The following is a 27984-nucleotide window of genomic DNA, read 5'->3' on the forward strand; positions in this document are numbered from 1 at the left end:
CCTACTCATTATGCATTTTAATTTTAACATTTCTAGTGTTTATTTAGAATAAGATGTATGAGCATGGGGGAGCTATCCTTTTAAGTTTTAAAAGTTGAATTTTTTTCTAGGGATGCCTCACTGGGGATCCCAGAGGGTCTAAGTAGGTCCATCTCTTAGGCTTCCTTCCCTCTGTGAAGACAGGCCAATGCAGAATTCATTGCAGGTTCAGTGGATAACCTGCATAAATTGTCTCTAGCTCCTGCCTGGAGTACAGGGTCAGCAGGGCTTTGCACACTTTCCAGTCTGGAGGGTCATGACAGGATCAAGGACATCTCTATTTTTGCATCTATTCAATGGCATTAATGTTGTCAGCAGCCCAACTTAAACATTTACTCTGTGGACAGCAAAACCACTGAAGCTGTATTTCCTAAGGGTTTGTGTATTTGTATTTTTACAAAGGCAAATTCCTTGCATTCCCTTGTGTCACCACTTTAAATGTCTCACCTGTCCTTTTTCTCCAGTTCCCTCCCCTATTACCTGCCTCCAACTTCTCTGCTGCTCAGGCACAAACAGTGATTCACTGGACACTGTGGAGTTCCTGCCCTGGATTTCCTCCCATGGAGGGCACTTGTTTTGCCTTTCTTTTCTGCACTTTATTGTAGGAACACACTATGTTGTAGGAACATATTTGTGCCCAGAAAATTTAGTATTTACCAGTGGGTTCAAAGGTCTTGAGGTGAGGAAAGGTTGATTACAGTATAAGCAGACACCATGCAAAGACAAAGCTGAATTCAAGGGAAAAAAAAAAAAAAGGCCTAGCCAGTAGGAAAAAGTTAGTGTATACACACAGAGTAAAGATAATCTCAGTATACACAGATTCTGTCTTTGGTTTTGTGCATTACCCTCCCTTTGCTAATGAATATAATGCTTCTAAAAGCACTGGATTAAAATTCAGAGGAAAGGAATACTCTGCTTGCCTGCCAAACCGGACAGACCACTGCACTGGTTATCTTGCTGCCTGTGAGTATTTTGTCCTTGATTACCATTAACATTGCTGCAGCTGTGGACGATTTGCTGATTCACTTGGTGACTGTTCCTCAGTTCCTCTGTTGGGATTTTTCTCTAACTGGTAACATAAGTGCTTTCAGTCTTTGAAGAAATAAGGAAAAGTCACACTGTTCCTCATACTAACTTAAAGTGTTCCCAGATTTACCCTGGGTTATGTACAAACTGTTGTATTATAAAGAACTTCCACAGGAGGAAGAAATGAATGTCATAGTTGCCTTAATGCAATGCCTCTCTGAGCAAAGGATTGACTAAAAAAAAGTAGTTTTCCTGTTATGCAAAATATATTAAAGGTCTCAAGGAAAGGAAAGCTTTTCTGTTGCCTTCATTGTATTCTGGAGCAAGTCCTAGCAACATAAATCTCACCTTCAATTTATCTTTCTAATCTGAGTGATGTAAATGATCCTTTTTTTTTTTTTTTTTCAGAGTTAAAAGCTGTCAAAGGGCAGCAGAATATTTTTGAAATTCTTGATTTCAAAGTACAGTTCTAGCTTATTAAAGAAACTAATAAGTTTTTCTAAACATGAAAATTTAAGCTCCTAGAAACCATATTTACTTTATTTCCCCTCTAACCTAACAAACAAATCATGGAGTCAGCTGACACCACCTTGTCCTTTTCAAGCAAAAAGGACATAACTATGGTTAGCTATGTGAAGTCCTAGCAGGTATTTGTAATTGATTTTGTTCATTTTACTTTTAAAAGATAATTACTTTGCTTTTTCAGTTTATTCAGTACTTTCTTTTAGACATTAAATTTGGTTATTTATTTTTTAAGCCCTTAAACATTTGTAACTATTTTTGGCAAGCATTTTCCCCATGATATATAGTAATGAGGAACACAAATGAAAATCTTTATAAAATAACATATGCATTGAACCAAATAACCCATAGGCATGGATAAGTTAACCCAGGTGTGTGTTTATAGTACAGAGGTTTTTACATGGCATGATCATGTATGATTTATATGCATTTTAGAAAGTATTACTTCTGAATTTTTGAATATCCAGTGGTCACGTACGTATTTATTAGTGTCACTCTCTTAGCTAAGACAAAAATATTGGGTTTTGGTATATCGCATTTATATATCCCATTTAACTGTCACTCAGAGCTTGAGGTTTTCAAAAAAGAGGTATTTCAATAATTCTAATGAATTTTACACCTGACTCAGCTTTTTATTTTGTTTCATACTAGCAACCATTTAAAAAAAAAGCCTTTATACTTCAAGTAACTTAAAACTACATTTCCTTTTCTCTGATGACTGCTTTGACTAAAAATATTTGTTATAAAGATACATTGGGACAGTTTGTGAGTGGTGCAGCAGTCTGTCCATTTTTCCTAACTTTCATAGCTGAAAGAACTCTCTGAGCAGGTGTAGTAATTTGTAACAGGCTGCAATCCAGATATTTACACACAGCCCAGCTGAAAGAAATAACCACGCAGAGCCCCTGCTATGTTCAGTTCTGCCCAGGCTAGAGTAGCTTGTCAGGCTGGAATAATGCTGTTCTCTGCTCAGGCTTTTCATAATGCTCACCTCACCACACTCAGTTGGGGATAGATTGGGCTTTTAAGCTCAGTAAGAAACCATTTGATATATATATATATATATGTATATGTAAAAAACATTGTACAGCACTCTTTATTGGTCATATTCTATTCTCTGGTCCTCCTTCTTGTTCACATACTAGATTATGCAGCAGCTTACAAAGAAATGTTTTGTATTTGGTCTTAATTCCTCTATTCAAAGTGTTTAAATATTTAATTTATTTTTTTTAAACTATTTAGGAAATGACCCTGGCACCTCTGACACCAAGTAGAAGGAAGGGGGATGATCACAATGCAAGCACCTAAAAATACAGCTATAAGAAAAGGAAAAACACAGCTCCACGCAAGGCTGCAGAAGATGGTCACATTCCTAGTGTGATGGGCAACAGTGAAGTTATCAGAGGTTAGAGAAAAACTGCTTTTAAGGCTTCAGTAAATGTAGTCTGTGGCTACAAAGATCTGCTTTTCCTTTTTAGTTGACAAACAATGACTGCAAATTATTTGAATTACATGTTCTCCCTAAAAGCTTTTGTAGTAATTTGCCAGAATAGTCTCCATCAAGATGAAATAATTTTGTTTGGAGCTTAGATCTGGTTTATTACAGTGACATTTTGTAATAAAACCCCCACTACATGAGCTGATAATTGTCCGTCTCTGAATTCTGCAAGATTACAGGAGGCCTGCACTCCTAGTCTCAGACGTGGTTTTTCTTTGTGGTTAATTAGCCGTGGGGGAGATTCTTAGGGATGACAAGTTCTGAAAATCCTTCCAGAGACAGATGATAAACAAGCCTACTCCTGCCCCGGGTCATCTCCCCTAGGAAATTCGGCTGTTGTCTCCTGCCTCTTTCAGGAGAAGGCTTTCCTGTAGAGGTAGGCAGGATTTTAGTGGGACGCTGTCCTCAATGCCGGGTGAATCCACAGTGACCGTGTCCCACTGGTTTGTGTCTGTGGCTGGGGAACAACCTGGAGAGAGCAATGCCTGCCCTGCCAGCTGGGGTCCCTTTCACTTCCCTGAGAACTCCAGTTAAATAGGTGGAGTGCCTGTCGTGCCTCTGTTCCTGTTCGTCTGCCCCAATCACGCAAAGTTGTAGTTTTCTCTCAATTTCTTCCCTTGGGCAAAATAATGCAAATTATGTTCTATTCTTTGAAAAAAGGGTGATCCTCCCTCAGAAAAGGGAGGTGCAAAATAAGATACAGGTAGTGAGGTGTTTGTTCTGTGCTAGGCCAGTTAGGGGTGTCTGCAGTCAGGTCAGTGTCCTGGGCAGCAGCTGCCGTGCTGTGCAGGAGGGAGGGATGGCCACTGGGGCTTTGCTCACTTTATTGACCTGCTTGGGCCAGGGCCCAGTGTGAACTCTTGTGTAAAGAACACCTCCATTTAAGCTTAATCCTCAAACAACTTCAAGACCTCCTGTTCGGTTCAGGGCTGATAAACTCCCCAGATCTCTGGCTGGCCTTTCACTTCGTGACTATTCCCCTTCTTTAGTTTAACACACTGACCTTTTGATATTGCAGCACGACTCCGCTGTTCCTCAGGAGTTTTACCGTCCTTCCCTTTTCCTGCCTCAATAATTAGTGGGCGGGGGGAAGTTTATGTTGTTGTTGTTTTAAACATTTAAGTAATTTTATTAGTGTGCAAGTCTACAAACGGTGTTACCGAAGAGGCGATGCCCGTGGCTGTGAAAGGCACTACGGTAATGAATTCTCTATGCTGTAACGCGCGTTTGGAACTTGTGAGGAAGCAGAAAGCGCTGCGAGTGTCATTCGGCTGCTGGGGCCCAGGAACGCCGGGCCCTGGCCGTGCCCGGCAGAGGCGCGGAGCGGCCGGGCCGTACCCGGGCCATAGCCGGGCCATCCCCGGGCAGGGGCGGCCGGGCCGGGCCCGCGGGGGCGTTCCCGGGCGGGTGCGCGGCGGGCGGGGGGCGGCTCCGTGCCCGTCCCGGTCCCTCCCCGCAGCGCCCCTGCGCGGCGGCGGCGGCGCGGCCCGGCCGGGGGGGCGGGAGGTGCGCGGAGCCGCCGCCCGCAGCAGCCGCGGCGGCAGGGAAGGGGCTGCGATGCTCCCGGCCGAGCGCCCCCCCGGAGCCGCCCCCGGGCGAGGTGAGTCAGCGCGGCCCCGCGGTGCGCGGGGGGCCGGGCCGCAGCCGGGGCCGCCCGAGGGGCGCCGCCGCCTCCCCTGCCCGCGCTCCGCGGGGACCGGCCCGGCGGGGCGGCCGGGGCCGGGGCCGGCCGTGGCGCACCGAGGCGCCGTGAGCGCCGGGCCGGGGAGGCCGGTCTGCCCCGGTGTCTGCTCCGGCGGCCCCCAGCGGGGCGGCGGGCCTCGTCCCCGCGGCCGCCCGAGATGCTGCCGCCGGGCCCGCGCCGCGGCTTCTCCCGGCGGCGTTTCCTGCCGCGCCGGGGCCGGTCAGCCGCGCCTCCTCCTCGGAGCCGGCCGGTTGTGCCAGCCCCGACAGCCGCTCCGGTGGTGCCGGCCCGCTGCTCAGCATCTCGGCGGAGGCGGGCTGCGGCCGAGCCCTGTGATGGCCCTTGCCCTCCCCGGTGACAGGCCGTAGTCCCGGCGGTGGCCGCTGGCCGGGCCGTGTCCCGCGGGAGCTCGGCACGGGCATCCCGCACTCCTCCCCCCCGCCAGCAGCCAGCCGTGGCGTTACGCCTGCCTGTCACTCGGATCCAGAGCCCTTACATCCTTAAAATACCAGCGGGTTTAGTAAGCGGGTTGTCGTTTGCTCGTCTGTTTATTGGAACAAGCGTAGGAACAGATACTTATTTAGGAAGTCAGTGCTGAAGGTGCCATAGCTGCTACGGATGCCTGCGATGTTCTAAGTTAGATAGAGTTTAAAATCCGTGTCCGTTGAGCAGCTCTAAAGTTTTAGCATCAGGCTCTTTTTTAAATGTTGTGTTAATGAAAAGTGCGGTGTGGAAGAGTGATAAACTTGGACTGATAAACTAAGGGAGGAGAGAACAGCTGGATAAACATAGCACTGAAGTATTTCAGTAAAAACTTTCTCCAGACATTATTATATTATTAAGATATATTACATCTTGTTGTCCACTAGTTAGTAATGCCTAAAGAAAGGGATTACAAAATATTAGTTTTCTAGATTGGTTACTTTTTTGTGTGTGTTTTTTGTTTCCCTGGGTAGAAATAGTAGACAAAGGTGACACGTATTTTGTTGTCTGTATTCTGTGAAGACCCAAGGAGTAGGAGAAAACGATCATCCCTTTAAGGGTGGTATTTGTGGTAGCAGTCATAAATCCAGTAAAAGTCATAAGAAGACTTAAAAAAATTAAAACAGGTGGAGGGAAAATATGAGAGTAGAAGCTGATGGTGTGAGGAGCTAATGGGAGGAAGCTGTGGTTTATCACTAACATACTGGTACTAGGGCATAGCTTCAATGCAGCCTAAAATTCATCTTAATCTTCAGCTACAGTACACCGGGCCTGAGTTTATACCTTGGTGTGAGAAATGGTGAGCTGGTGACATGATCCATCTGCAGATGTGGCAGTGGATCCCAGAGGCTGGAATAACCAGGAAGGCCTTGCTGTCCTGCAGCTGCTGCCAGGCTTGGTGGGGCAGCTGGGTGCCCGTGTCCCTCCCCAGCGCTGGCAGCAGTGAGCTCCCCCTGTGCTCTGGGCACTTGCCTGGCTTGTAGCTGAAAGCACACTTGGAAATTACCATCATTAATCAAGTGTAAACCTTGGAGGCAGCTGACAAATTGAAAACTGGTTAAAAAAACTGGAGGCTGATACCAACTAAAACCAAACTCTTTAACAAATAGAGTCTACTCGGACCTCTTAATGAGCACATATGAAATGGAAAACAAGATTGGAAAGCCCTAAGATGCGAATTTAATGGTTTTTCTTTAATAGAAGAGGATTCATAGTATTCTTTAATATTAATACTAGCACTATTATAGCAACTTCAGGCTTATCTTAAGTGCATTAAACCTATTATAAACCTGATCTTGACATATTTCTGACATACTGTTATCTCCCAGTCTAATTGACTGAATGTGTGAGTGTATAGAGTTTTTATATCCATATTGAAGAAGCAGCAAAACCTATAGTCCAATACATTAAGTAAGTGCATATCAGCAACACAAAATAAAGCAATTTTAAGTGTTAAGTGCTGTAGAACAAGGTGGTTTCACTTTCACGGAAACCCTAATTATGCTGGTTAATATTACATCACTTGTGTCTTGCTTTACAGTTGAAACAAGGACATTTCCCAGCACCAAGTTGATTCACTCTATGTGACTTCTGGTTGTATAAATTCAGAGTCAGGTGTCCGTGCTGGGGCCTCACAGGAGGAACTGCTTTTCTTTAGAGAGCAGGGATGATGTGGGGCAGGTGGGCCAACCTGTGGGAGTTGTTCTGGATGGCTTGGCAGGGACCAGCCCGTCCGAGGGCTCCGCCTGGAGGTTAGCTTATCTGGGAGAGCCTTGGGAACCTGGTGCAAGAGGGAATGAAGGCTGGGCACTTCTCTGTCGTGACGTAAGTTGTTTGTATAACATTCTCCTCCTTTCTGGCATGGATGCAGGTGACAGTGCCAGGCTGCTCCTTAGGGGTGAAACTTGCTTGAAAATGGAACACATGGTCTATTATTTATGGCTATTGCAGCGGTGCCTTGTAGGCCTGCTGGATGCGGGGCTTCCTTCTGGAGGCACTGCACAGAGACCATAGCAGAAAGTCTTTGAGCCAAAAGTTTTGTAGCTTGGATCTATGGGATGGGGAGGGGCTGAGGAGGAGGTATTGTGCATGAGCTGTGTGGTGGATCCACTCATGGCAGTTCATCACTGGGGGGTCAGCAAGGCAAGCCTTTGTATAATTTTCAAGTCTGCTTCTCTAGCAGACCTGTTCTCGATCAAACAATACTTAGTGACTTTAAAAAAAAGCGTTCTGAAGAAACACTATTAATGTTTCCTATTAATGGATTTTGAAATGTTTGTATGAAAACTTCATGTGGACTTCAATATATTTGCCACAAAGTGAGTTTTCTAGTCAGTGAAAGGCTGGAAGGGGTCAACTAAAATGCCGTTCTGGCTGGTTTTGATTTATCTGCACAATGCAAACAGCAAGCTGGCCTGCTCTGTTCCTGCAGCTGCATGTTGTTTGAGAGATTAATTGATCATTCCTGTTCTGAGTATGTTTTCTGAGACTGTATAAATATAAATCTTCTACAGTAAGTCATTTTGTTAGGAGTTTAATGGGTTAATCCTCTCTTGATTGCTCACACTGTCTTCTCATGAGCTATCACGGGGTTTTTTGGTGGTTTGTCTTAACATTCACATACATCCAAACCCAGATTTTGAGTCTCTGCTTTGTGAGTCTTAATTGTACTTTAATTTTCAAAGCCTAGTGAATGGAATATTTATGCTGAATTAAACTTTATTTTAGACTTTAACCTAAAATCTAACTTTCTCTTGCTCTGCAAATGAAGTTTCAACGCCTGGGGTCTGTAAGTACCGTGGTATTTTTTCCCTGAGAGATATAGGGTTGATTTGCTACCCCAGTCTGATCTCTTGATTGACTTTTGGAATTTGAGATACAGTTCAAAGCAAAACAGGGTTGTTTTTTTTTCTCCAAAGTTTTGGGGAGAAGTGACTCCAAGGGGAGAGCTGAGTTTTTTAGTATACTATATTATTATTTTTCTTCGTTTCTTTTCTTTGGTTTTATTCTTGTAATGTCAATTTGTCTTTAGATTAGCTTTTTATCCATTCTGATCTTGAAATCCTGTTAATTATTAGGAGAGACAGACTAAATGAGGATCAATTTAAGATATAAAAGCAAGAATGCCAAGAAGATACTTAACTAAATGTAAAATTCCCTCTTTCTACCTATCTGCCAAAGAGGCTCATTACAGTCATTAAAATGACCACTGCACTGTCATCACTGAATTTCTTGGGACAAATGGTTCTTTCTGCATTCCCAAGACAGCTGCTCAAAGGTGCAAGTCTGCAGGGAAGTTGTATCTGTTTGCAGGAGATGACTGGATAAGAAACATGTTCTAGATGTAAGGGCTTGAAAGTGGATTTTGGCTCGCTGGAGGAATAGGTATTAAAGCAGGTGACAGCAATCTGTATCAGGAAACTTAGAAAAAAATAATAGCCTCTATTTACATTTTAAAAAAATCCTATCTGTGCAAATAGCCACGGCAGAAGAGCCTTGTGTTTAACAAGTACATTCTTTATATCAGAGGAGAAGCCCATGCGCTTGTGCATAAAGGGGTTCAGAGTGTGTGTGATGTCACAGACTGACCCCGGCTGGAGAGAGCTGGTCAGCTGTGCCTCCCGTGCGGCTGTGAGCGAGGGATGTGCACTCCCAGCCCGGGACATCACGGGCACGTCAGGTCTCAGTGGGGTTTTTTCCCATTGTGGCCTTCTAGGGGTGATGGGATGGTGAGGAAGGGCCTAGTTCCCCGTTTTGAGTACTGTAGTGGTTTGGAAATGTAAACCTCTGTCAAGAGAAAAGCTTGTTTGTCAGCTGGAGGACCAAAGTGCTTTCTCACGACACGTGCTGCTCTGCTGTGCCTTTGTTACGCCTTTTCCTTTTCCCTTTGCAGGGCTTTCTCAGGATGCTTGAAGAAGTTCTTTCCAATTTTCATCTTAGGGCTTTCTTGTGTGTTTCTGAACCCTAAGTTTGGGGGAAATAGCTCCAACCCATTACTCCTGTTTTTAGAGTGATGGTACCACTCTGCCAACTCTCTGATCTCATTTGTCCTGGCCGAGCTGATTGCATTCAACAGGCCTCTGCCAGAATGTTGTGTTCACTACAAGTGAGCTGAAATTTATATTCATTCTGAAATCCATCTGTTAGCTCTCTTAACCTTTGTTCCTTACTCCTGTTCTCTGTTGTTCATTTTAAACTTGCCAATTTTGCTTGTCTTCTGTCCTCCTATTGTCTTGTGCATTAGAAAAAAAAATTGCGCAGTAAAGATCCAGTATTTGAAGGAAATGGTTAAAATAACCAGTAGATAACTGTCTGTCACTGAGAAGTATATTGGTTTTTCCATCTGTCTAGTTTGCTGCACATTCAGTCCCTGACTGACACGGGGTTTTTATCAGTAGAAGCAAAGCCCCATAGGTTCAGGGGTTTTGTAGATTTTTTTTCAGTAACAATACTACTTTGTTCATTTTCTAATTTTCACTCATTTATTTTTAGAATTTAAAACATTGCTTAATATGACCTTCAAAAACTTGACTCCTAAACAAGCTAGTGATCAAAACAATAAAGAATGCCATATGGCTCCTACCACTCTTGATGCTGGTATATTTCTGAAGAGTATATTCTGTATTATTAACAACACTCAATGGAGCTCTTAGTGTGGGAAAATATTTACTGAAATTATTATGGAATATACTTTTCATAGCCTTCAAACCGAGGATGTTCTAGTCAGAATTACAGGAGTGGATCTTTTGGATTATGCAAATCCAGTGTGTTAGAAGATGGATGCTGAGGCCGATATAAATTATGGAAGGGGGAAGAATATGCAGCAACTGAAGTGTTTAAAGATTAACAGTGTCATAATTTCTTATGTAATCACTCTACATACAACATATGAAATTAAAATTCCACTTCAATAGAAAAGGGAGATGAAATTTAAAAAGATTGAATACTAATTGCTCTAAAAGCCTTCACTATAATTTATATGAAACCAGATGGTTCAGAGCTCATATATAGGAATAAGCTTGTTTAAATCAAGAGGATTTCAAGCCATACTTATAAAGAAGTTGTCCTAAAATATCCACATGGTTGAAATGTGAGTTCTATCTTGTCGTGTCTGGGGAACAGGAATTCTGTTCTTCAGGAGTAAATGCTGTAAAGCTCTGATGCAGCAGGCAGGCAAGTCGCTGTAAACAGATGAGGATGTACTGAATGCTCAGTTGCGTCCCCTTGACATAAGTGGGGCCCTGCACAAGATCTGGAGTCTTTGTTGTCAAAGAAAGGCAAGGCATAAAGGAAATAAGAGCACAGATGACGACTGATCTAATTTGCTCATTAGAAGGGCTTGTTTTATGGATATAGAAATGAGCAGAGCCCCCACAGTTCTTCTGCCTGTCAGGTGGATGTGGCTGGATGAACCAAAAATTGCAGGAGCTCAGTAGACAGCTGCTGGGTTTTGGTTCATGTGGCTTTTGATGGTAACAGGTAAGAGCAAGAAAATGTGCTTTCACATTTGACTGTTCTAACAACTTAATTAGGACTGTCTAATCTTTTGACAGTTTAAATACTTTTTTTAAAATTTAATCTGATTGTCTCTGAAGAAACTGGAGGAAAAATCTTAAGTCTCTGTGTGTGTGCTGGCATGGTTTTCATTTACTTCTCACCTTGAATACATTAATAGTTAAGGTTCCAAGATTTGTATGTAGCCTTTTCTCCCTAAGTGGAACCAGAGATGCTCATAGATAGTATCCAATAGAAATGACATTTTAAAGAGAAAAATATACACCATCGTTATGACTGTTTGGGAGTTTAATTATGGTATTTTTAGACACGTCTTTCACTGAACTGTGGAAAGTTTAGATTATTTTCATGAACTGCTGTTTTTAGGAATATCCATGGCTTGTTGTCAGCTGTTACATATATGTTGAATCAATAGGAAACAATTAATTTAACATAGTAGTGAATGTTAGTCTCTTTTCTCTTATTAGCCTTTGTCAGTATTAAATAATCCATTCCAAATCCATTGGCAGTATTAAATAACGATGAATTATAATTAATTAATTTAAAGGCACAGAATACATTAAATGATTAATTTTAAGGGTATGATATTGTGCTTTCAGATGAGTAATGAAAGACTTATTTCCTTGTCTTCTACTTGGAGTAAAGTGCAGACATGCAAAAAATGCTTATCATAGAATGATATAATATCGTGAGTTGGAAGGAACTCAGTAGGATCATCCTGTCCAACTTCAAATTCCTAGAGCAGGTCCAGATCGTAAATTGAGTGCTCTTTGAGAAATTTCAGGTTCTTCTGGTTTTCCTTTCAGATATTGGTCCTCGAAAAAGTTCCTCTGTGATAGTAATACTAACCCAAATAGCAAAGGAATAAGAAAACCAAAATATATTAAATGTTTAACTTTCTTACAATGAACATGAGCTAATCTTACTAGGTTAAATTAGAAGGTACCAATAGAGCAAAATAACTTTTTAATAATGATTTGGAGATGCTAGCCTGCTGGCAGAGCTAGTTTTTATCCTTTAAAAAGGAAGTTTTTCTTACCTAGGCTAGTTTATTGGAATGGGTTGTTTCTAAATGTTGGTCACTCAAAGTCTAAGGAGTGTTTATTTTTTAGTGTTGCTTATCAATTTTGCTGGCTCTTCTGCAGAAGATAAAGTGCAGGCAGCTGCAGTGCTGTTACCTCCCAGTCCACCTTTTCTCAGTTTCAGAATTTGATTTGAAGATACCTTTATAGAACTTGTCTCAGTTTCTTTGCTCCCAGGTCTTTGATGTCCTTGAGATTGTTACTGCAATTTTGATCTTAGAGCCCCATCCTAATTCCCACCTCTCTTCCCATTCAGCCCAGAAGCTCAAGCCTCCTATCAATTTCTGCTGTAGTTGTGGAGTGCTTAGAAAAATGTGTTTCAAAAGGAGACTCATGGACCTTTTGAAGACTATTATGAGGCTTTGGATAATAATTTGTTTTGATGATCAAAATAACCTGGATATATGTGGCTGCACTGCTTAATTACAAAATCATGACTATCCTTTGGCACTGGAGGGAATACTAGAAATTAAACAGTTAGCCTTGGGGGAGAAATGCCAACTTGAAAGAGAAGACTTGCAAATGCTAGCACTTAATTGCCACAGTAACTCTGAATATATAAGTTATTCTCTCTCCTAAAAATGAATGATGTTTTATTGCACAATGTAAAAGCTGCTGTTGGGAGAACTTCGCAGAATTGGTCATAAAACACATTTTTATTGATGCTACCATGTACCACTAGTCTAGACAAATGGCCTTCCCCACTCAAGATACTGCATTTATTACTCAGGAATGTTACTTACAAGAAAGAAGCTTTGTCCTTGATGGCTGGCATTGCAGGTCTGCTCCCCTGTGGTACCTTAACCACCTTATGTTTTATTTGTTCACAGGGTAGTTCCTTGAGAGTCCACCAGAGAGTGGATGCTTGTGGTAAACCATGGCAGCTGATGATAAGGTGGCCATTCTAACCGACGATGAGGAAGAGCAGAAGAGAAAGTACGTGCTTGCTGATCCTTTCAATGGCGTTTCCAAGGATCAAGACCTGCCACCCAATAATGAGTCCCCTTCGACAGAGACAACCACTGTCCCAGATGAAGAGCTGGATTGGTTAGAAAAGCACTGTGTCAAAATAAACAACGATCTCCTGATCTCAAAGGTCTTTTATTTTTTCTTCTACTCTGCGTATGGCTCTCTCTACCCCTTGCTGCCCGTGTACTACAAGCAGCTGGGTATGACACCCAGCCAGAGCGGACTTCTGGTGGGCATCAGGTACTTTATTGAGTTTTGCAGTGCTCCCTTCTGGGGAGTGGTGGCAGATCGCTTCAAGAAAGGCAAGATTGTCCTCCTGTTTTCCCTTTTGTGCTGGGTTTTGTTTAACCTGGGCATTGGATTTGTGAGACCAGCCACCTTAAGATGTGTACCAAAGGGCCTTCCCCCAGCACACCCCACCAACGCAAGCAGCCTTTTAACAACCATTCCACAGAACGCCTCCATGTCCGCTCTGCTAACCACAGTGAGTGCTGCATCCCCCAAAGTGCGTGTGAGGAGGGACCTGGTCACTTCCAGTCCGGTCACTATGGAAACAACAGGGACACCTAATACTGAAGTAACATTCCTGGTACCTTCACAGAGCAATGATGAGGATTTTACTTTGGAAAACAGTACCCATTTGATTTTGACAAGCACCACCACTATTCCAGCCTCACCAGGGAACGTGACACCGAGCACCACCCCAGCTTCCATCAGCACAAAGCCAATGCCTTCTGACCAGGCTGTGCTCGTTTATGATCAACAAGAAGTAGAGGCCATCTTTCTACTCATTCTGCTGGTTGTCATAATAGGGGAATTTTTCAGTGCTTCCTCTGTTACCATTGTGGACACCATTACTCTGCAGTACCTGGGCAAACACAGGGATCGGTATGGATTGCAGCGTATGTGGGGGTCTCTGGGCTGGGGGCTGGCCATGCTCTCCGTGGGAATTGGCATTGACTATACTCACACAGAAGTTACTGTTGAAGGTCAAGGGTGTAAAGCTCCAGAGTACAAGAACTACAGGATCGTTTTCATTGTTTTTGGTGTCCTCATGACGATGGCGTTAATTGTGGCCACTCAGTTTCGATTTCATTATGCTCACTTCAAGCAAGATGAAAATAAGAGAAAAGAGGTAGAGATCTCACAGGTGGACAGAAATGCCTCCAATGAATCTTCAGACAACACTCCTACCAGCATGAGCCAGTCACAGTCTTTCAGTTTTTGGGACCTAATTAAACTGCTATGCAGTATCCAGTATGGCTCCGTGCTCTTTGTGGCCTGGTTCATGGGGTTTGGATATGGTTTTGTGTTCACCTTTCTGTACTGGCACTTGGAAGACCTGAATGGCACCACCACTCTCTTTGGAGTTTGTTCTGTGCTCAGTCATGTGTCTGAGCTGACTGCCTACTTCTTCAGCCACAAACTCATTGAATTGGTTGGTCACATCAGGTAAGATGGCAGCAATCATTAAAGAGCTGCACAAGAAATAGTGACTCTTGAGCTCAGCCTTTGTGCTAAAAAGTGAAACCCAGGCTAGTCCTGCACAGTTACATGGCTCACGTGATGGATTTTTTTGTTATTTTAAGAGTTGAAAATCCTCTGAAATGCTTGCTTTGCATTTGAGTTGCACGTTAGTATGTGCTTTATGCCTGGCACCATAACCTTTTGCAGATGGTTCCAGAAGATATCCTTGCTCCCTGATGCATCGCTGTGTTAGAGATCTTTACAAATTGCCACCCACTCCAGGGTTGTCTGTTTTGACATACAGATACCATTAGTTTTTCAGTTTTTGTCCTGTGAGTAGCAGCATTCTGCAAACCTCCTGCTTTAGCCTGGTTCCCCTTGCAGGGCAGTTCGTTCCCCCCACAGTAGCCTGGAAAGGTGTCAGCTGCAGGCTGAGAGGGGAGAAGCTGAGCTCAGGAAAGGAGGTGAGCACCTTCTGTGCACATGGCCTCGTAATCAGACTCTGGGTGTTGGCAGAATGAGGTTGCAGCCTGACAGTGTCACTTACCAGTTCAGGGCTTGCTCTCTTCCTTTAGTTGCAGCAGTGTGTGTCAGCTATGAAGTGAGATGGCTGCAGGGCTTGTCCTGTTGTTTTTGCCTTGTGTCAGTGAAAGCAACTGCTTCCAGTGTTTTAGTGAGCATTGGTTTCCTGTAAATTGACTTAATTGCCACATATTCTAAATCCCTCTGCTACTCTTTAAAAAAATGCAAGGAAGGAAAGACAGGGAAAACCTGAGTTAATGAAGCTGCAGAGGTGGTTTTTTTGTGTTTACTCAGGTATTCTGTGCACCTAAGCTCAGAGCTGTGTGTTGTTAGCATAATATCCTTTCCAAATGCCCAGTTTATAATCATGCAGTCATTAAAATGTAAGTACTTTTAAGCTGTTGGCACTGGGGTTTTTTTGTGTATTTTGTTCTAAGGTTTTGTTCTTTGTTTTGCTTTTATTGAGGTGAATATTTTTATTCATTTGACTTCTACTAAAAATGTTTGAGATGCTTAGCGCAATAATTTGAGAGATTACTTAAAAGATCGAGTTCCTTCTTACTTTAAACTGAGGAGGATCTCTTTACTTAGTCTTAATCTCTGAATTTGACAATAATTAGTAAGAGAAAATGACACCTTGCATGCAAAGCCTGGAGGCCTTCTATGGTGATGGAGGAGTGGTGAGAACAGATCACAGTCTTGATAGCTAAAGATAGCTTGGGTATGCTCTTTCAGTGTATATTATAGTACACAAGTCAGGCTTAGACGTCAACTAAAGAAAGAATGAAAACCAAAAGAGTGGTAGGATTGTGAATAAGATGAAATAAAAAGGGATGGGAGCATTGGCCAGTGAAAAGAAGGATGATGTATGGGATTAGCTCCTTTTCTTTTTTGGCACTGCTAAACCTGTGAAGCCAAGATTGGATCAAGACTAAATTGTTTAAATACTAATCTCTATTTGCTATGAAACAGCATTCTACATACCTACACATGGGGAATGCACATTAGTCATATTTTAGTGTTATCTAATGCTTGCTTGTGTTTAGTCATCACAGTTTGAGATGACTCCTCCTGGTTGCCTACCACCTTGTGCTTTCTGAACTTTGTGTGTTTGAGAGGAGGCAAGCTTTTTTATTTTGTTCCCCAAAGAAAAATAGGTAGGACTTCATAGCTCTTCTTTGATAGTTCTGTATTTGTGTTGTCTGCTGCCTCCTAGTGCAGATAATAATTTTCCTATTCATAAGAGCCAATAGCCTCCAACTCCGTATCCTTAGCCAGGAGAATTTGGCGTTGATATTTTATCTATTTTTTAGTAGCTCCAAGTTCCTATTTTTCTGAGTTGTTGGACTTCTAGATGTAGACATTATTTCTGCAGTATTTGAATATCATTCAATTTTTCTTTCTGTGCTGAGTGTTTGAAGACAGGCATGAGTGCCAGAATTGCATGCATTGTCACAGTAGCAGGAAAAAATGCTATTGAATGTCCTTTGTAGAACTACAGAAGCTCAGTTTCCCTTTTCAAGTCTTATAAATCTTTCTGTTTCTACCACTGTATGGGATGGCATATGAAACCCTTAGAACAGTTTGAAACCTCTTACGTTTTCACAATTTTTTAAAACTAATGCTCAAAATATTGTCCAAGCATTTTATGCATGACCGTATTAAATATGTGCTGATTTAAATGCCCAGTTTCTGACTGCATTAGCTGTACTATTTGTAGACTTGTGCAGTGCATGTGTGCTTCTAGTGTTTCTTTGAGAGGATATTAAAAAGAAATTCTTTATTATGAGGGTGCAGAGGGCCTAGTGCAGGTTGCCCAGAAAGCTGTAGCTGTCCCACCCCTGGAAGTGTTCAAGACCAGGCTGGATGGGGCTTTGAACAACCTGATCTAATGAATGGTGTCCCTGCCTGTGGCACAGGGATTGGAACTAGATGATCTTTAAGGTTCCAACCCAAACCATTCTATGATGCTGTGACAAAAAAAAAATTACATAACTGAAATACAGATATGAAATATTTAGACCCCACCTGGTGTAGAAGCACTCAAAACTGCCAGTGACTTAAGGAGATGATGTCAAGCTCTGAAAATAACTTCATACTTGAGGTTAAGCTTGAATGTGTTTGTCTGACCACAGTCCCAGCATGTGAGTTTTTTATGGGAAGCAGAGACTGGTAGTCATGGCTGTAAACACCTTAGACTTCTTGACATAAATATAGATTCAGTGCTTTAAATGTTTAGCCTGTGAGTTGAGTATGGTGCCTCTGCATATAGGATTTATAAGAAGCATCTGTTTACATTTTCCATTTAGGTCTGATAAGGAGCCTAAGTGATTATTATAAATGCATTTTTTAAAAGACTCTGTAAATACACAAAAGTTTTTGTGTGATGTACCCCTCCAAAACCATATTTATAGCAATCTTCATAAACTGTAATTTACCTAAAATTCTGTACATACATTCTGACAAATTAAGAGGTAGGATCTGACCAAATTGCTGCTCTTAAACTCTGAATCCAAATCTTTCTGGAAATGTAACATGTTGGAAAAACACAGGTAGGTGAGTGGTTAGTGATGATGGAAAAGCTCTGAAGCAGGAGGAGGTCACATCTCTGGTCTGTCTGTGCTAGAGAACAGCTGAGATAGATAATTCTTGGTGAACAGACAAAGTTTTTGCTAGACAAAAGTGAAATTAAGCTGTGTAGAACTCATCCTAAACAGAAAGATGCAGCTGTACTGCTGCTGAGGAAGAACAAATGTACCTGGTGAGACCATCCCTTTGTATTCCTTGAGAGTATGCATCACCCTGGGCCTTTCTAGTAGGGGAATGAAGACAGGAGCCTGGAGACCTTGTGAGTTTGGTTACCTTTTGAGGCCAGTGTGTCCTAATACACCTCAGAAATGTGGTTGTACATAAGAACTACATTAAGTTGTGGCCATGAAAGGAACCAAGTTACTTCTTTGGAACAGAAGGCATTAATTAAAGGATGAGATGAAATTTATGATTCACAGCACAAAGAACAAGTTTGTTCTCATTATTGTATAATAGTGAACTTTTTCATGGCTTCCCATGTTTTCTTCCTTGAATGCTTGGACTTGTGTTGCCTAAAGGCAGCTTAAACCAGCTATTCATGGACCTCACATGTATTTGGAAGCAGCACAGCTTGGTTTGATCTATGACTGAGGGAGGATGACTTCCTGCCAGCTTACCCTCCTTGTTGAAAGTAAATTCAAGTTGTTATGAAATGCACAGGCCTTTTTAAATATCCGTGACATGATGAAAACTATGGTACTGGATTTTTCACTGTCAACATGTGTATTTGGAGACCTCAAGTGTGGACAAGATGCTGTGTTTTTGTGATGGCATCTCACCCTTGATTTTCCAGTGGCTCTGTAATTAAATCTTGGTGTGCATTTGTAGAAAAACTAACTGAAAAAGCAGCACAAAGAAGAAGGAGCCCTTTCACAGGGTCAGTGCTTCACCTTAATTATCAATTCCATTTATTTGACTTATGCCAAACCGGGGTTCAAACAACAAGCCCTATTTGGACAATAAATTATCCTTGTCCTGAAAAAAAATCTTTAAAGGGTGCAATAGTGCCCTTTCTCCAGCTGTAAACATGTTTTCAATTAAGTCTTTGTTTCCCAAGATCCATCTCAAAATGAGAGGAAGATAGCTGGATGAATGAGCACCCCAGAGGGAAGCTATGCTAAATCTAAAAACTGGAAGGGAAGAGTCATCAGATTAAATGTGCAATGGGAAATGCACAGATAGTCTTTGTATTTCATTGTTTAAAAGCTGTTGTAAGAGCTTTTCTTTTCCTCTCAAAATTTTGAGTTGCAGCATCTGCTGCTTTTCAACAGGATGGCTAAGTTTTATCCTGAGGCATGTTGTTATAAACCATATTGCTTCTGTGGGATGTGTTTTAGAGTAGTTCTGAGCAGTTTGCAGATACTGGAACTATAAACTTATATTAATTGGGTTAAAATTAATTCCTTTAATACAAACCTGCTCCAGGCTTTCATTCAAACGGCAGAATGAATCTCTGGGTGATTAGAAAAGAAGGTTGTTTGGAAAGGATATTGAATGCACTGAGAAATTCTCTCTCTGAAACACAATCCCATTTAGAGTGTGGCATAGAGCTACAGAGCTCAGTTAAAAGCTCAGTGGGTTTGCTGTCTCTTTGATTTATTTTTTTTTTTCCATGAGGATTTTGAGCATGTTGAATGGGCAAGAGGAGAGTTTATGTTTGGGTGTAGGACTTAAAAGGATGTATTTTGTGTTGAGCAAATGCTTTAGACTGGCAAACCATATGCATGCAAATAACTTCTAAATCAGTAAGCTATATCGTAACATTCCAGAAAGGGAAAGTGAAGACTATCCTGACTTCTCCTTTCTTTATTTCCTTCAGAGTGCTTTATATTGGCCTTGCCTGTAACACAGCACGATACATCTACATCTCGTATCTGGAAAATGCCTGGACTGTTCTTCCGATGGAAGTGCTTCAAGGTAAGACCTTCCAGCTGGAGATCAGGTGCTGCCATTTAGCTTGTTTTCAAGTGAGCTATGCCTAAGTAAAAAATCTGGTATTTCTCTATTTTTTTTGACCAAGATGACCCCAGAAGATGCAGCATCATGTAACACATAAACCATTCCTGTTTATCCTGGGAAATATTTGACGTCAAAAGGGTGGGTGTGCATTTGATTGTGCACAGTTCTCTGTTTATTCAAACAGAACTGTGTGAGACCAACACACCCTTTAAATAAACGAGACAGAAGCAGGAGCTGGCTACACACCTACTTCAAATCCTGTTTGGTGATAAATGTGAACTTCATTAAAAGCCAGAGGTTGCAGTCCTTGAAAGGATGCCGCAAAAAACCTCCAAACATAGTCTGGGTCATTATGTCTCTGTTAAAATATTTCAGTTTTTCAGTTCCATCAGTACTTTTAGATGATAAATTTTTTGGTTTAATAGCTAGGGCAGAAGTTCTCTCAATACCTTTTTCAATGCTAAGAGAACTTTTCTAAGAAACATGCCCTTTCACAAACTTCTTTACAAGGACAGAGGTGTGGTCTGTTGACGAGTAACTTGAGTCCTGTTTTCAGATCCTGTTGTAGAGGTCTTTAAGAATTCCATTGCAATGTGAAAGACTACATTGTTCTTGCTTAGTTTTCATTACTTTTTTTTGTGTCTTTGTGGTGGGTACCACTTCTCAAAACCATGAAAAAGGGGAGCTAATTTACTTTCTGTTTCTTCAGTATTTGAAGAATACCATTTTTGACCATCTTTTAAAAGCCAATATTTTGGTTTTATACAATAATATTTAGAAATTTTTCCACAGATTATACTTTAAAGTTTTATTCTTCTATGTGCAGCATAACTTGAATTTAAATTAACTTTGTTCTCTACTTACAGAAGTCTTTGTAAGCTAGACTTTGAGTTACAAAATGCCATTAGAGAGCACTGTGTGGATCTCTACATACACACAGAGATCCATTTGTGTCTTGGCTCCTTAACCTTCCAAGCTAACAAAAACAGTTTATCATATTATAGTTGCCACAACAGCAAGCTTCTGAGTTTTGTTATTAAAAAGCCCCCAAACCACAACTATTGAATTGATGCTTCATTGTTCATACCAAATGTTAAAATAGGAACATGTTGTGTTAAAATAGATTAGAAAGAACTTGAAGAATGAGTACATATTATACTCTCACCTGCTCAAACATCTAAGGAAAGCAAATGATGCATACAAGACTTCGGATGTTGCCTTTTAGGTAATCCTGTTTTAAAGATATCCCATATCAAAATATAGGAAAAACCCTTGTGGTTTCGCCAATATAGCCATAAGTTTGTGCCTGGAAGCATCCTGTAAGTCATGGCTGAAAAAAAGAAGTTTCTTTTACTTTGAATGTGGTTTTTATTCTGCTGAAATTTCAGTATGAATTGCACAATACGTAGGTTTGCCTTAATACAGCAAGGCTGTGAGGGAGTGGTTTTGGTGGGGGGTTTTGTGTGGCACAATCCTGAGCAATTGAAATTTGAAAAAAAAAGTGACAGACCTTCAGAATAATACTTTGCCATAAATGTGTCTGCCAGATGTTACCCTGTTTAGCCACTGCTGAATCATGGGCTCCTTGGTTAATCTAGTTATTTGCAGTTATTTATAGTCAGCAAATGAGAGAGCTGAACCCAAACCAAACCCACGCAGAGCTCCCCCCAGCCAGCCCCCAGGTCTCGGTGTTCTGTGTGCTCTTTTCAGCCTGTATCAGATGTCATCTGTGGGTCCCTCATGTCTGTGGGTGCCCCATGTGTGTCTAACCACTGCCACTGCATTTGTAGGGTTCCAGTCATCTCATTCAGTGTTGCCAAATTGGGGATCAAAGTTATCTTTTTAGAAGTACTGTTGACTTCCTCCCCCTTGTTTATTAATTGCCTTCCTGCTCTTACCAGTTTTCATCTTTTCTAGAGTTGTCATTTTATTCTGCAGCAGTGCCAAGTCCTGTTTCTTTGGGCTCTGCTTTCTCTCCTACATAACCACTGTATTGTCAGTGACAGTAAGATGTGACACCTTAATGAAATTTGGTGAGGTGGGAGCTCTTATTTTAAGTGAGCTTGTTGACAGAGGAAAGCAAGAGTTGTAGCTGTTTTCTCCATGTGAGGATTAGAAGTATTGAAAACCAAAAAAAGAGTAGATTGTGCACAACACGTGGGCACCATGTGGGCTGTCAAGTTGATGGGTCTTTGAAACCCCTCAGTGAAGTCCTCGTTCTAATTGTGCAGAACTTTTTTCCAGGAAGCTGTCAAATTCTATGTAAACTCCAGTTCCATCAGCTCAGGGGGTTTTAAGGCTAACAGAAGTTTTAGTTGACTTCTGTAAAAGGTTTTTTTTTTTTTTCTGTTTAATATGTTTCTGCAATACAAGCAGGATTATCCCCATGTGCTATTGCTGAAGGGCATGGAGACATTTCTGGGAGATGACTCTGCAGACTGCATCTATTGATTGTAATAAGAACCATGCTGTGTTCCAGCTGCTGTTTGTAGCTGGGATGAGGACAGCTCTCCTTGCATTGCACTCTCAAAGGAGTAAATGAGGAGATTTAAATTCACTTGTCAATTCAAAGTTTTCAACCCCTGTGCTGTATTGACTTGCACAGGCAATGTATGAAAATAAGAGCTAAGGCTGAATCTGTAATATCTGAAGATTTCAAGACATCCTTGTCAAGCATATATATATCTCTATATATATTGCCCACAAGCAATCTTGTTCATTTGGCACTTGAGCAGATGAAGTTTTGCTACGTTAGTTAGCTGCAATTTATTGTTCCAGGGCAGTGGTCCAGATTCTCTGATAACAGCTATGCTAGTTCACCAATTTGCATGACAGGAATGTTTTCTAAATTACAAAACTATCTTGTTAACCTGAAAATGAGCTGCTTTCACCTGCCAGTTACTCAGCAAACTGAAAAACAAGTACTATTCTAAGAAGTAATTCCTACCAGTGTTCCAGCAAACACAGTCTAGAGAGCAGAGTTTGGCCTTTGGCTGACAATAATTATTATACATATTTCTGTTGAAATAAATTTGGATCCCCAAATCTTCAGCTCATGGCTTACATATAAGTTATCTTAAATTCACTAAAATTACAAGCATCACTCTATGGTTGCTGCACTTGTTGGAACTTTGGTGCAGATGGTGAAATGGTGGTTAGTGGTTTTAGCAAGTAATGTCACAATATATATAGTGAGCAACTTCTTTTAAAAAGAATTGTGGTTAGCAGTAACAGTAATCCAGACCAGACTTCTTATGTAAGCTGTGGTAAAAACTGTTCCAAATAGTCACTGTTGATAAATAATTATAATAAAAATCACATTAATAATGTACACATACTAAAATAAAAAGGCTGTGCTTTTAAAGGCAAGTGTAGTGAGCTGATTTAAAGGTATGGATTTGTTTTCAGAGAAACTGAGAACACCGTGTTCTAGTGGGGCTTTCATGGCTAAAGATGAAAGCATCCAAGAACCTGTTGGTTAAGTTATGGCCTTTTGTGTTCAAACAAACTCAGTTCAAATAATTTCTGATGTGTTTTTTATTTGCCTGTCTTTAAGAATTGACTTGACTCCTAATAGTTGATAAGACTACATATTTTATGTTAATTGATGTACTTTCTAAACCAAAACCACGTTACCTATTTTAAATTAGCTCTGCTGTGTTATTGGGACAGCTCTTGGTCGCTATTTGCAATGGGTCCATGGGTCTGCATTAAAGAAAGTAGAGAGTAAGTGAGTTTTAAAACTCTTAAGCTTTTTGCATAGAAAATCTGTGAATTTTAAAGCCTTAAACTATAAATGGTAAGGTCATACAGACACATTTTAGTGCAAGCTTTCTGTTTTTCAACACAGTGATGTGCTAATACCAAAACCGAGAGAGAGATATATACACACATGTATATGTATAATACCCAAAGCTTGAGGAATTTTGGGTTTGATTCTGAGTGAATTTGACCTGTACAGCCTGGCGGACATCTAACATGTGCGTACCTGCACTGTATCAATTTCATGTGCTATTTGTCATTTTACCTAAGCAAAATCCACATTATTTTCTGTTATGAAAATGTGTTTTCTTGCTCTTAGGAGTCTTCAGCCTAAATGCCTAAGTAATTATTGATTGTCCAACTGTTCATTACTAAGTCAAGTGTAGAGGACAGAAACACGTTGACTGAATCATCAGTTGTGCCAATATTTGTTTAAAACTGAGGCAGTAGAGCCTAGGCATTGGTAAACTGCGATGACTATTTTTAATACCTCTGAAATAAGGAAAAAATATTCCCACTCAGTCTGAGGGTGGCAAAATAGTTCAGGCTTATTTAATGTGTGACCAACTACAAAACTGTTTTGTTTTTCTAACTTCTCCACAACCCTGCCTTTTCCTGTCCTTTTCTTCCCCACTCCACACAGGCCCCAGGCAGGTGCTCCAAGGCAAGGGCTCCACCTGCAGCCAGTCTCCCATGCTGGTCATGTAGTCCCCTTCACTGCCCACTGAAGGAGGAAAAAGGGTTCCCAAGCCCAAAGCTGCTGGGCACCTGCCAGGGAGATACTTGCATGGTCTCTTCTGGGGGCTGGGGCTGCTGTGGGGCTGTGGTTGATGGCACTGAGGACTGGGGCTGCTGCAGGGGTGGGTGAAGTGGTGGCAGTGCCCACGCAGGACACATCCACAGCAGGCACAGGGCAGGATGCAGCCACAGCAGGAGGGAGGCACACTGACTCTGTCTCTCAACAGCAGCCATGGAAAGCAATGTCCTTGAGGAGCTTGTGTGCTGTTCTCATCTGGACCATTCTGTGCTAAATGCAGTGTGTTGGTATATTGAGTTCAGAAGTTCAAACTCCTCAGAAGGAGTTTGCTGGGAGGTGCTGGGTTTTTGCAGGGAGTGAGAAGGGCAGGAGGGGATTAATTCTTGCCTCTGATGCTGTTTAGATTTTCTGACCTTTGCGCTATGCCTTCACTGTGGTGGTAAGGAGACTGCTGAGAGGCATCAATGCTTTAATTGCCTGCAGCTTGTGAAATTGGGACTGTATTCCAAGGGCCCTGGGTCACTGAAGGCACAAGGAATCTGGCAGAGAGACTCGTCTCCCTAGGGACTGTATGTCCAGAAGAGAAGTGAGGTTGTCTTAGAGGGAAAAAGAGCTTTTGACACGCTCTGTAGAAGGAGTTGTCTTGTCTCTCTGTGGATTGGTTGCCAGTATCACATTACCAAGAGCCGATTTGTACTTCACCGACATTTGTCACTGGAGGGTTTTTGTTGTGTTTTTCTCCCTGTGCTGCAGCTGCTGAGTGCAGCAGCTCAGATGTTGTGTTGGCACCCCTAGCCCTGGTGCTCTGACCATGTCTCGTTTCCCCAGGTGTCACACACGCCGCCATCTGGGCCGCCTGCATCTCGTACCTGAGCGCTGCCGTGCCCCCGGAGCTGAGAACGTCGGCACAGGGAATACTGCAAGGGCTCCACCTGGGCCTGGGCAGGGGGTGTGGAGCCATGGTCGGAGGGGTTCTGGTCAATTACTTCGGTAAGGAAAAGTAATATTGAAAATTTTAATTTTATTTATTCTGGTTTTACCGAATTGTCAGCTTTAAATTTATTTATGCTGGAGGTATTGTTATACCTTCAAGAGTTACACACTTGGTATGGGTCACTGGATCATAGAACTGCTCAGGCTGGGGAGGGCCCTGAGATCTCCAGTCCAGGCCCCTGATCAAAGCAAGGTCAGCACTACATTCAGACCAAATTGTTCATGGCTTTGTTCTGTCAGTGTTCCAGATTGATTCAATATGTTACGCCCAGGTATTTTCATTATTGTGTCGAATACCCTACCTGATCTGTAAGTAAGATGAATGAATCCTTTGTCAGAGAATAGGCTGATACTATAAAGCCTCTCAATGAGCAAATGAGAATCCAATTACTTGCTTAAAAATCCTTTGCAAAGCCTGTTGAAGAAGTGATGGGGGAGGAAAATGTAATGAAACAAGCTAATAAGAGTCTACATGGGCAATATATAGCCAAGAAGCACATAATGCTGACTCATTTTAAGTAAGTAGGTTCTCAGTTTAGAAAAAAAATCTCATTACAGGTCCTGCTGCCACATTCAGAGGAATAGGGATGGCTTGTTTAGTGATTCTGCTTCTGTTTGCACTGATCCAGTGGATGTTGGTTCCTGATGAAGAAGAAGGTAAATGTTCATGCCACAGAGATAGAATTAGATGTTGTGAAAAAAATATCTCTCTGTAGCTTTTCTTGCAGCTTTACTTTTGTATGTTTGGTGTCTTAACTTGGATTTTGACAAAACAGTTCATTTTCAAGTGGGAGGTTTTTGTCCTGAGCAATGAAGAAATTGAAGTGATACGCTACTGCTGTAAGAAGGGCAGCATTGAGTTCTTGAATGTCCATAGAAGGAAAGCATGATACATTTTGCTGCCTGTATGTTCTCTCAGTTCTGAGAATTACTTAGGTTAGTCTTCAGAGCTGTAGTGAGTCATTTCACTTGCATCAATTCTCTCAGGTCACCTTGATCCCACTTTGTGCTCTCATATTCTGCCAGTCGAAGCCACCTGCTAGAAATTGTAAAGGTGGCTTCAGAGGGTGCAAAATTTTATAGATTTTTTTTGTTTTTTTTTTTTTTAAACCTGAGATATCTCCCCTCTGGTGGGGTTTGAATGTTTTAATCTCAGCCTTTATACTGATAAAGGTAAAACAGAAACTAAATACTTGGAGCAAACTTAGGGGTTTACCATAAATGTAATTCTTACAAAGACAGTAAAACTCTGGCTAACTGTGAAAAGTCATGAATTTTTGAGCTGCTTTTTACCCAAATACTTTCCAGTATGAGCTTTGAGCATAAAATAAAACTTAGTTTTCTTTAGCTGGAATATTAAATTACCTCGTTATCAAGCTGCCTGTACTGAAGTGTTCAAATATGTATTTTGCTAGTATTTTCTTCACCTGTGTTCAAATGATAATGACAAAAAATGGAAAGGTGAAAAGGCTGTTTGCTGCTTCAGTTTCCCATTTGCATTCAGTTAATGACACATGAATCCACAAAAAGCCAGTTTTTCCACAATGGCCTTATTCTCTTTTTTTCTGTCTTTGGTTTTCATTTAATACACACTACCCATTTTAACAGTGTGTATGTTAATTTAAAGCATGACAGTAATTAGGCTGCTTTCAAGCAGACCCAATTGGATGAGTAAAATATGAAGCATGTGGTCAAGTGTGTGCAGGATTAGTCTCTTCATTTCTTTACTGCTTGAGAACATCCAGCCCTTGCTTAGTATCTAAGAGTTTGTAAACCAAATGTAATTTTACAATTTTGAAAAAAAAAATTAATCTGTAAAATATTTTCTTTGGAAAAAAAAATATTTTTCAAAGTTTGCGAAATATGTTTTTCACAGAGACCACATAGCTATTACCGAAAATATCCCACAGTTACTAAAAATCTGCTTAATTATTTTTTGTATGAATACTTTCTGCCTCTTCAAGATTGTAAGGCACATTGGCTTGGGTCATGGCAGTAATTTTATGGATGACATTTCAAGATAGCTATGAAAACTATTTACAGTTTATTGGAAGACCTTAGACGTAAAGGTCTTCTGGGAGGATTTTTTCCTTTACCTGAAATTCTTTGACAGCTACTTTGTGTCTTACAGTGTGTCACTATGCTTAATTCTTGTCTCACTGACTGCATAACTGCATAGTAACTGTTTGCTGGGAACAACTGGAGTTTTTCATCCCCCTCAGCCCCCGTGCAGTGGCACAGCAGCCGTGCTTGTCAGGCACCAGCCACGTTTCCCTAACCAGGCTGTGCTGTGTCTGGCTCCTGGCAGTTCGTGCCAGTGTTCTGCTTTCAGGGCAGTGATAACCACAGTGTGAAAGCAAGAAACACTTCATGCTCATTGTCTGCTCCAGGGGTTGTTTTTTTTTTAAGCTTGTTGGCTTTGCCAGTGATGATTTTGTTTTAAACTTCAGAAAAGACAATGCTGGCGGAAAGGATTCCAGTGCCTTCCAGTCCTGTTCCCATAGCAACTATTGACCTTGTACAACAGCAGTCGGAAGATATCATGCCTCGGACTGAGCCCAGACTCCCTCCAAAGAAAACTAAACACCAAGAAGAGCAAGAGGATGTCAACAAGCCTGCCTGGGGCATCAGTTCTTCTCCATGGGTCACCTTAGCTTATGCTGTCTACCAGATAAAAGAGATGGTGAAACTGTCCAAAACCAATCCAGCTCCTGAGAATCAGCCTTTACAGGTAATCTTCTAATATTCAGGAAGTTCTTAAGTAATTTTAGCTGCTTTCAACCCTTTATAGCTCTGAAAATCTGTTAGCACCTGGCAGGTATTTTCTGTCAGCTTATAATAAAGCTGAACTTGTGACACAGTAGTTGAAATACTGCATGAAATAGAGTTGTTTTCTATGTATAATGGAGCAGGAATAACTTTGCAAGTAGTATCTTCTTGGAGATGGGTAGGAGAAGAAGAGACATAGAAAAGGACTCTATTTTACAGACTTGGATATCTTTGGATTCCCTTTAAGTATACATTTCATATTAGTTGGAATGTGCAGGTTATGCATTTTGTAAAATTTACAAGGTGGTAATTGAACATGAAGATGCACAGCTGCTTAACAGACTGTAAA

General features: G+C 41.4%; 1 protein-coding gene across 3 annotated transcripts in view; it reads left to right on the forward strand.

Moving 5' to 3' along the window:
• The first annotated feature begins 4177 nt into the window (after positions 1-4177).
• The window catches only part of MFSD6 (major facilitator superfamily domain containing 6), a 28069-nt gene continuing 4262 nt past the window's right edge, over positions 4178-27984 (forward strand). For 2 of the 3 annotated variants that reach the window (XM_083864623.1, XM_083864625.1), the window contains exons 1-6: positions 4605-4685; positions 12679-14269; positions 19215-19312; positions 24702-24863; positions 25425-25523; positions 27317-27597. In XM_083864623.1, coding sequence (XP_083720749.1) covers positions 12726-14269; positions 19215-19312; positions 24702-24863; positions 25425-25523; positions 27317-27597 — 2184 coding nt within the window. In that variant the 5' untranslated portion in view covers positions 4605-4685; positions 12679-12725. Of the gene's footprint in view, positions 4283-4604; positions 4686-12678; positions 14270-19214; positions 19313-24701; positions 24864-25424; positions 25524-27316; positions 27598-27984 lie in introns of those variants that run through there. The other variant, XM_083864624.1, reaches the window with a different exon arrangement.

Source organism: Zosterops lateralis (assembly GCF_965231275.1).
Source record: "Zosterops lateralis genome assembly, chromosome: 7".
NCBI classification, from domain to species: Eukaryota; Metazoa; Chordata; class Aves; order Passeriformes; family Zosteropidae; genus Zosterops; species Zosterops lateralis.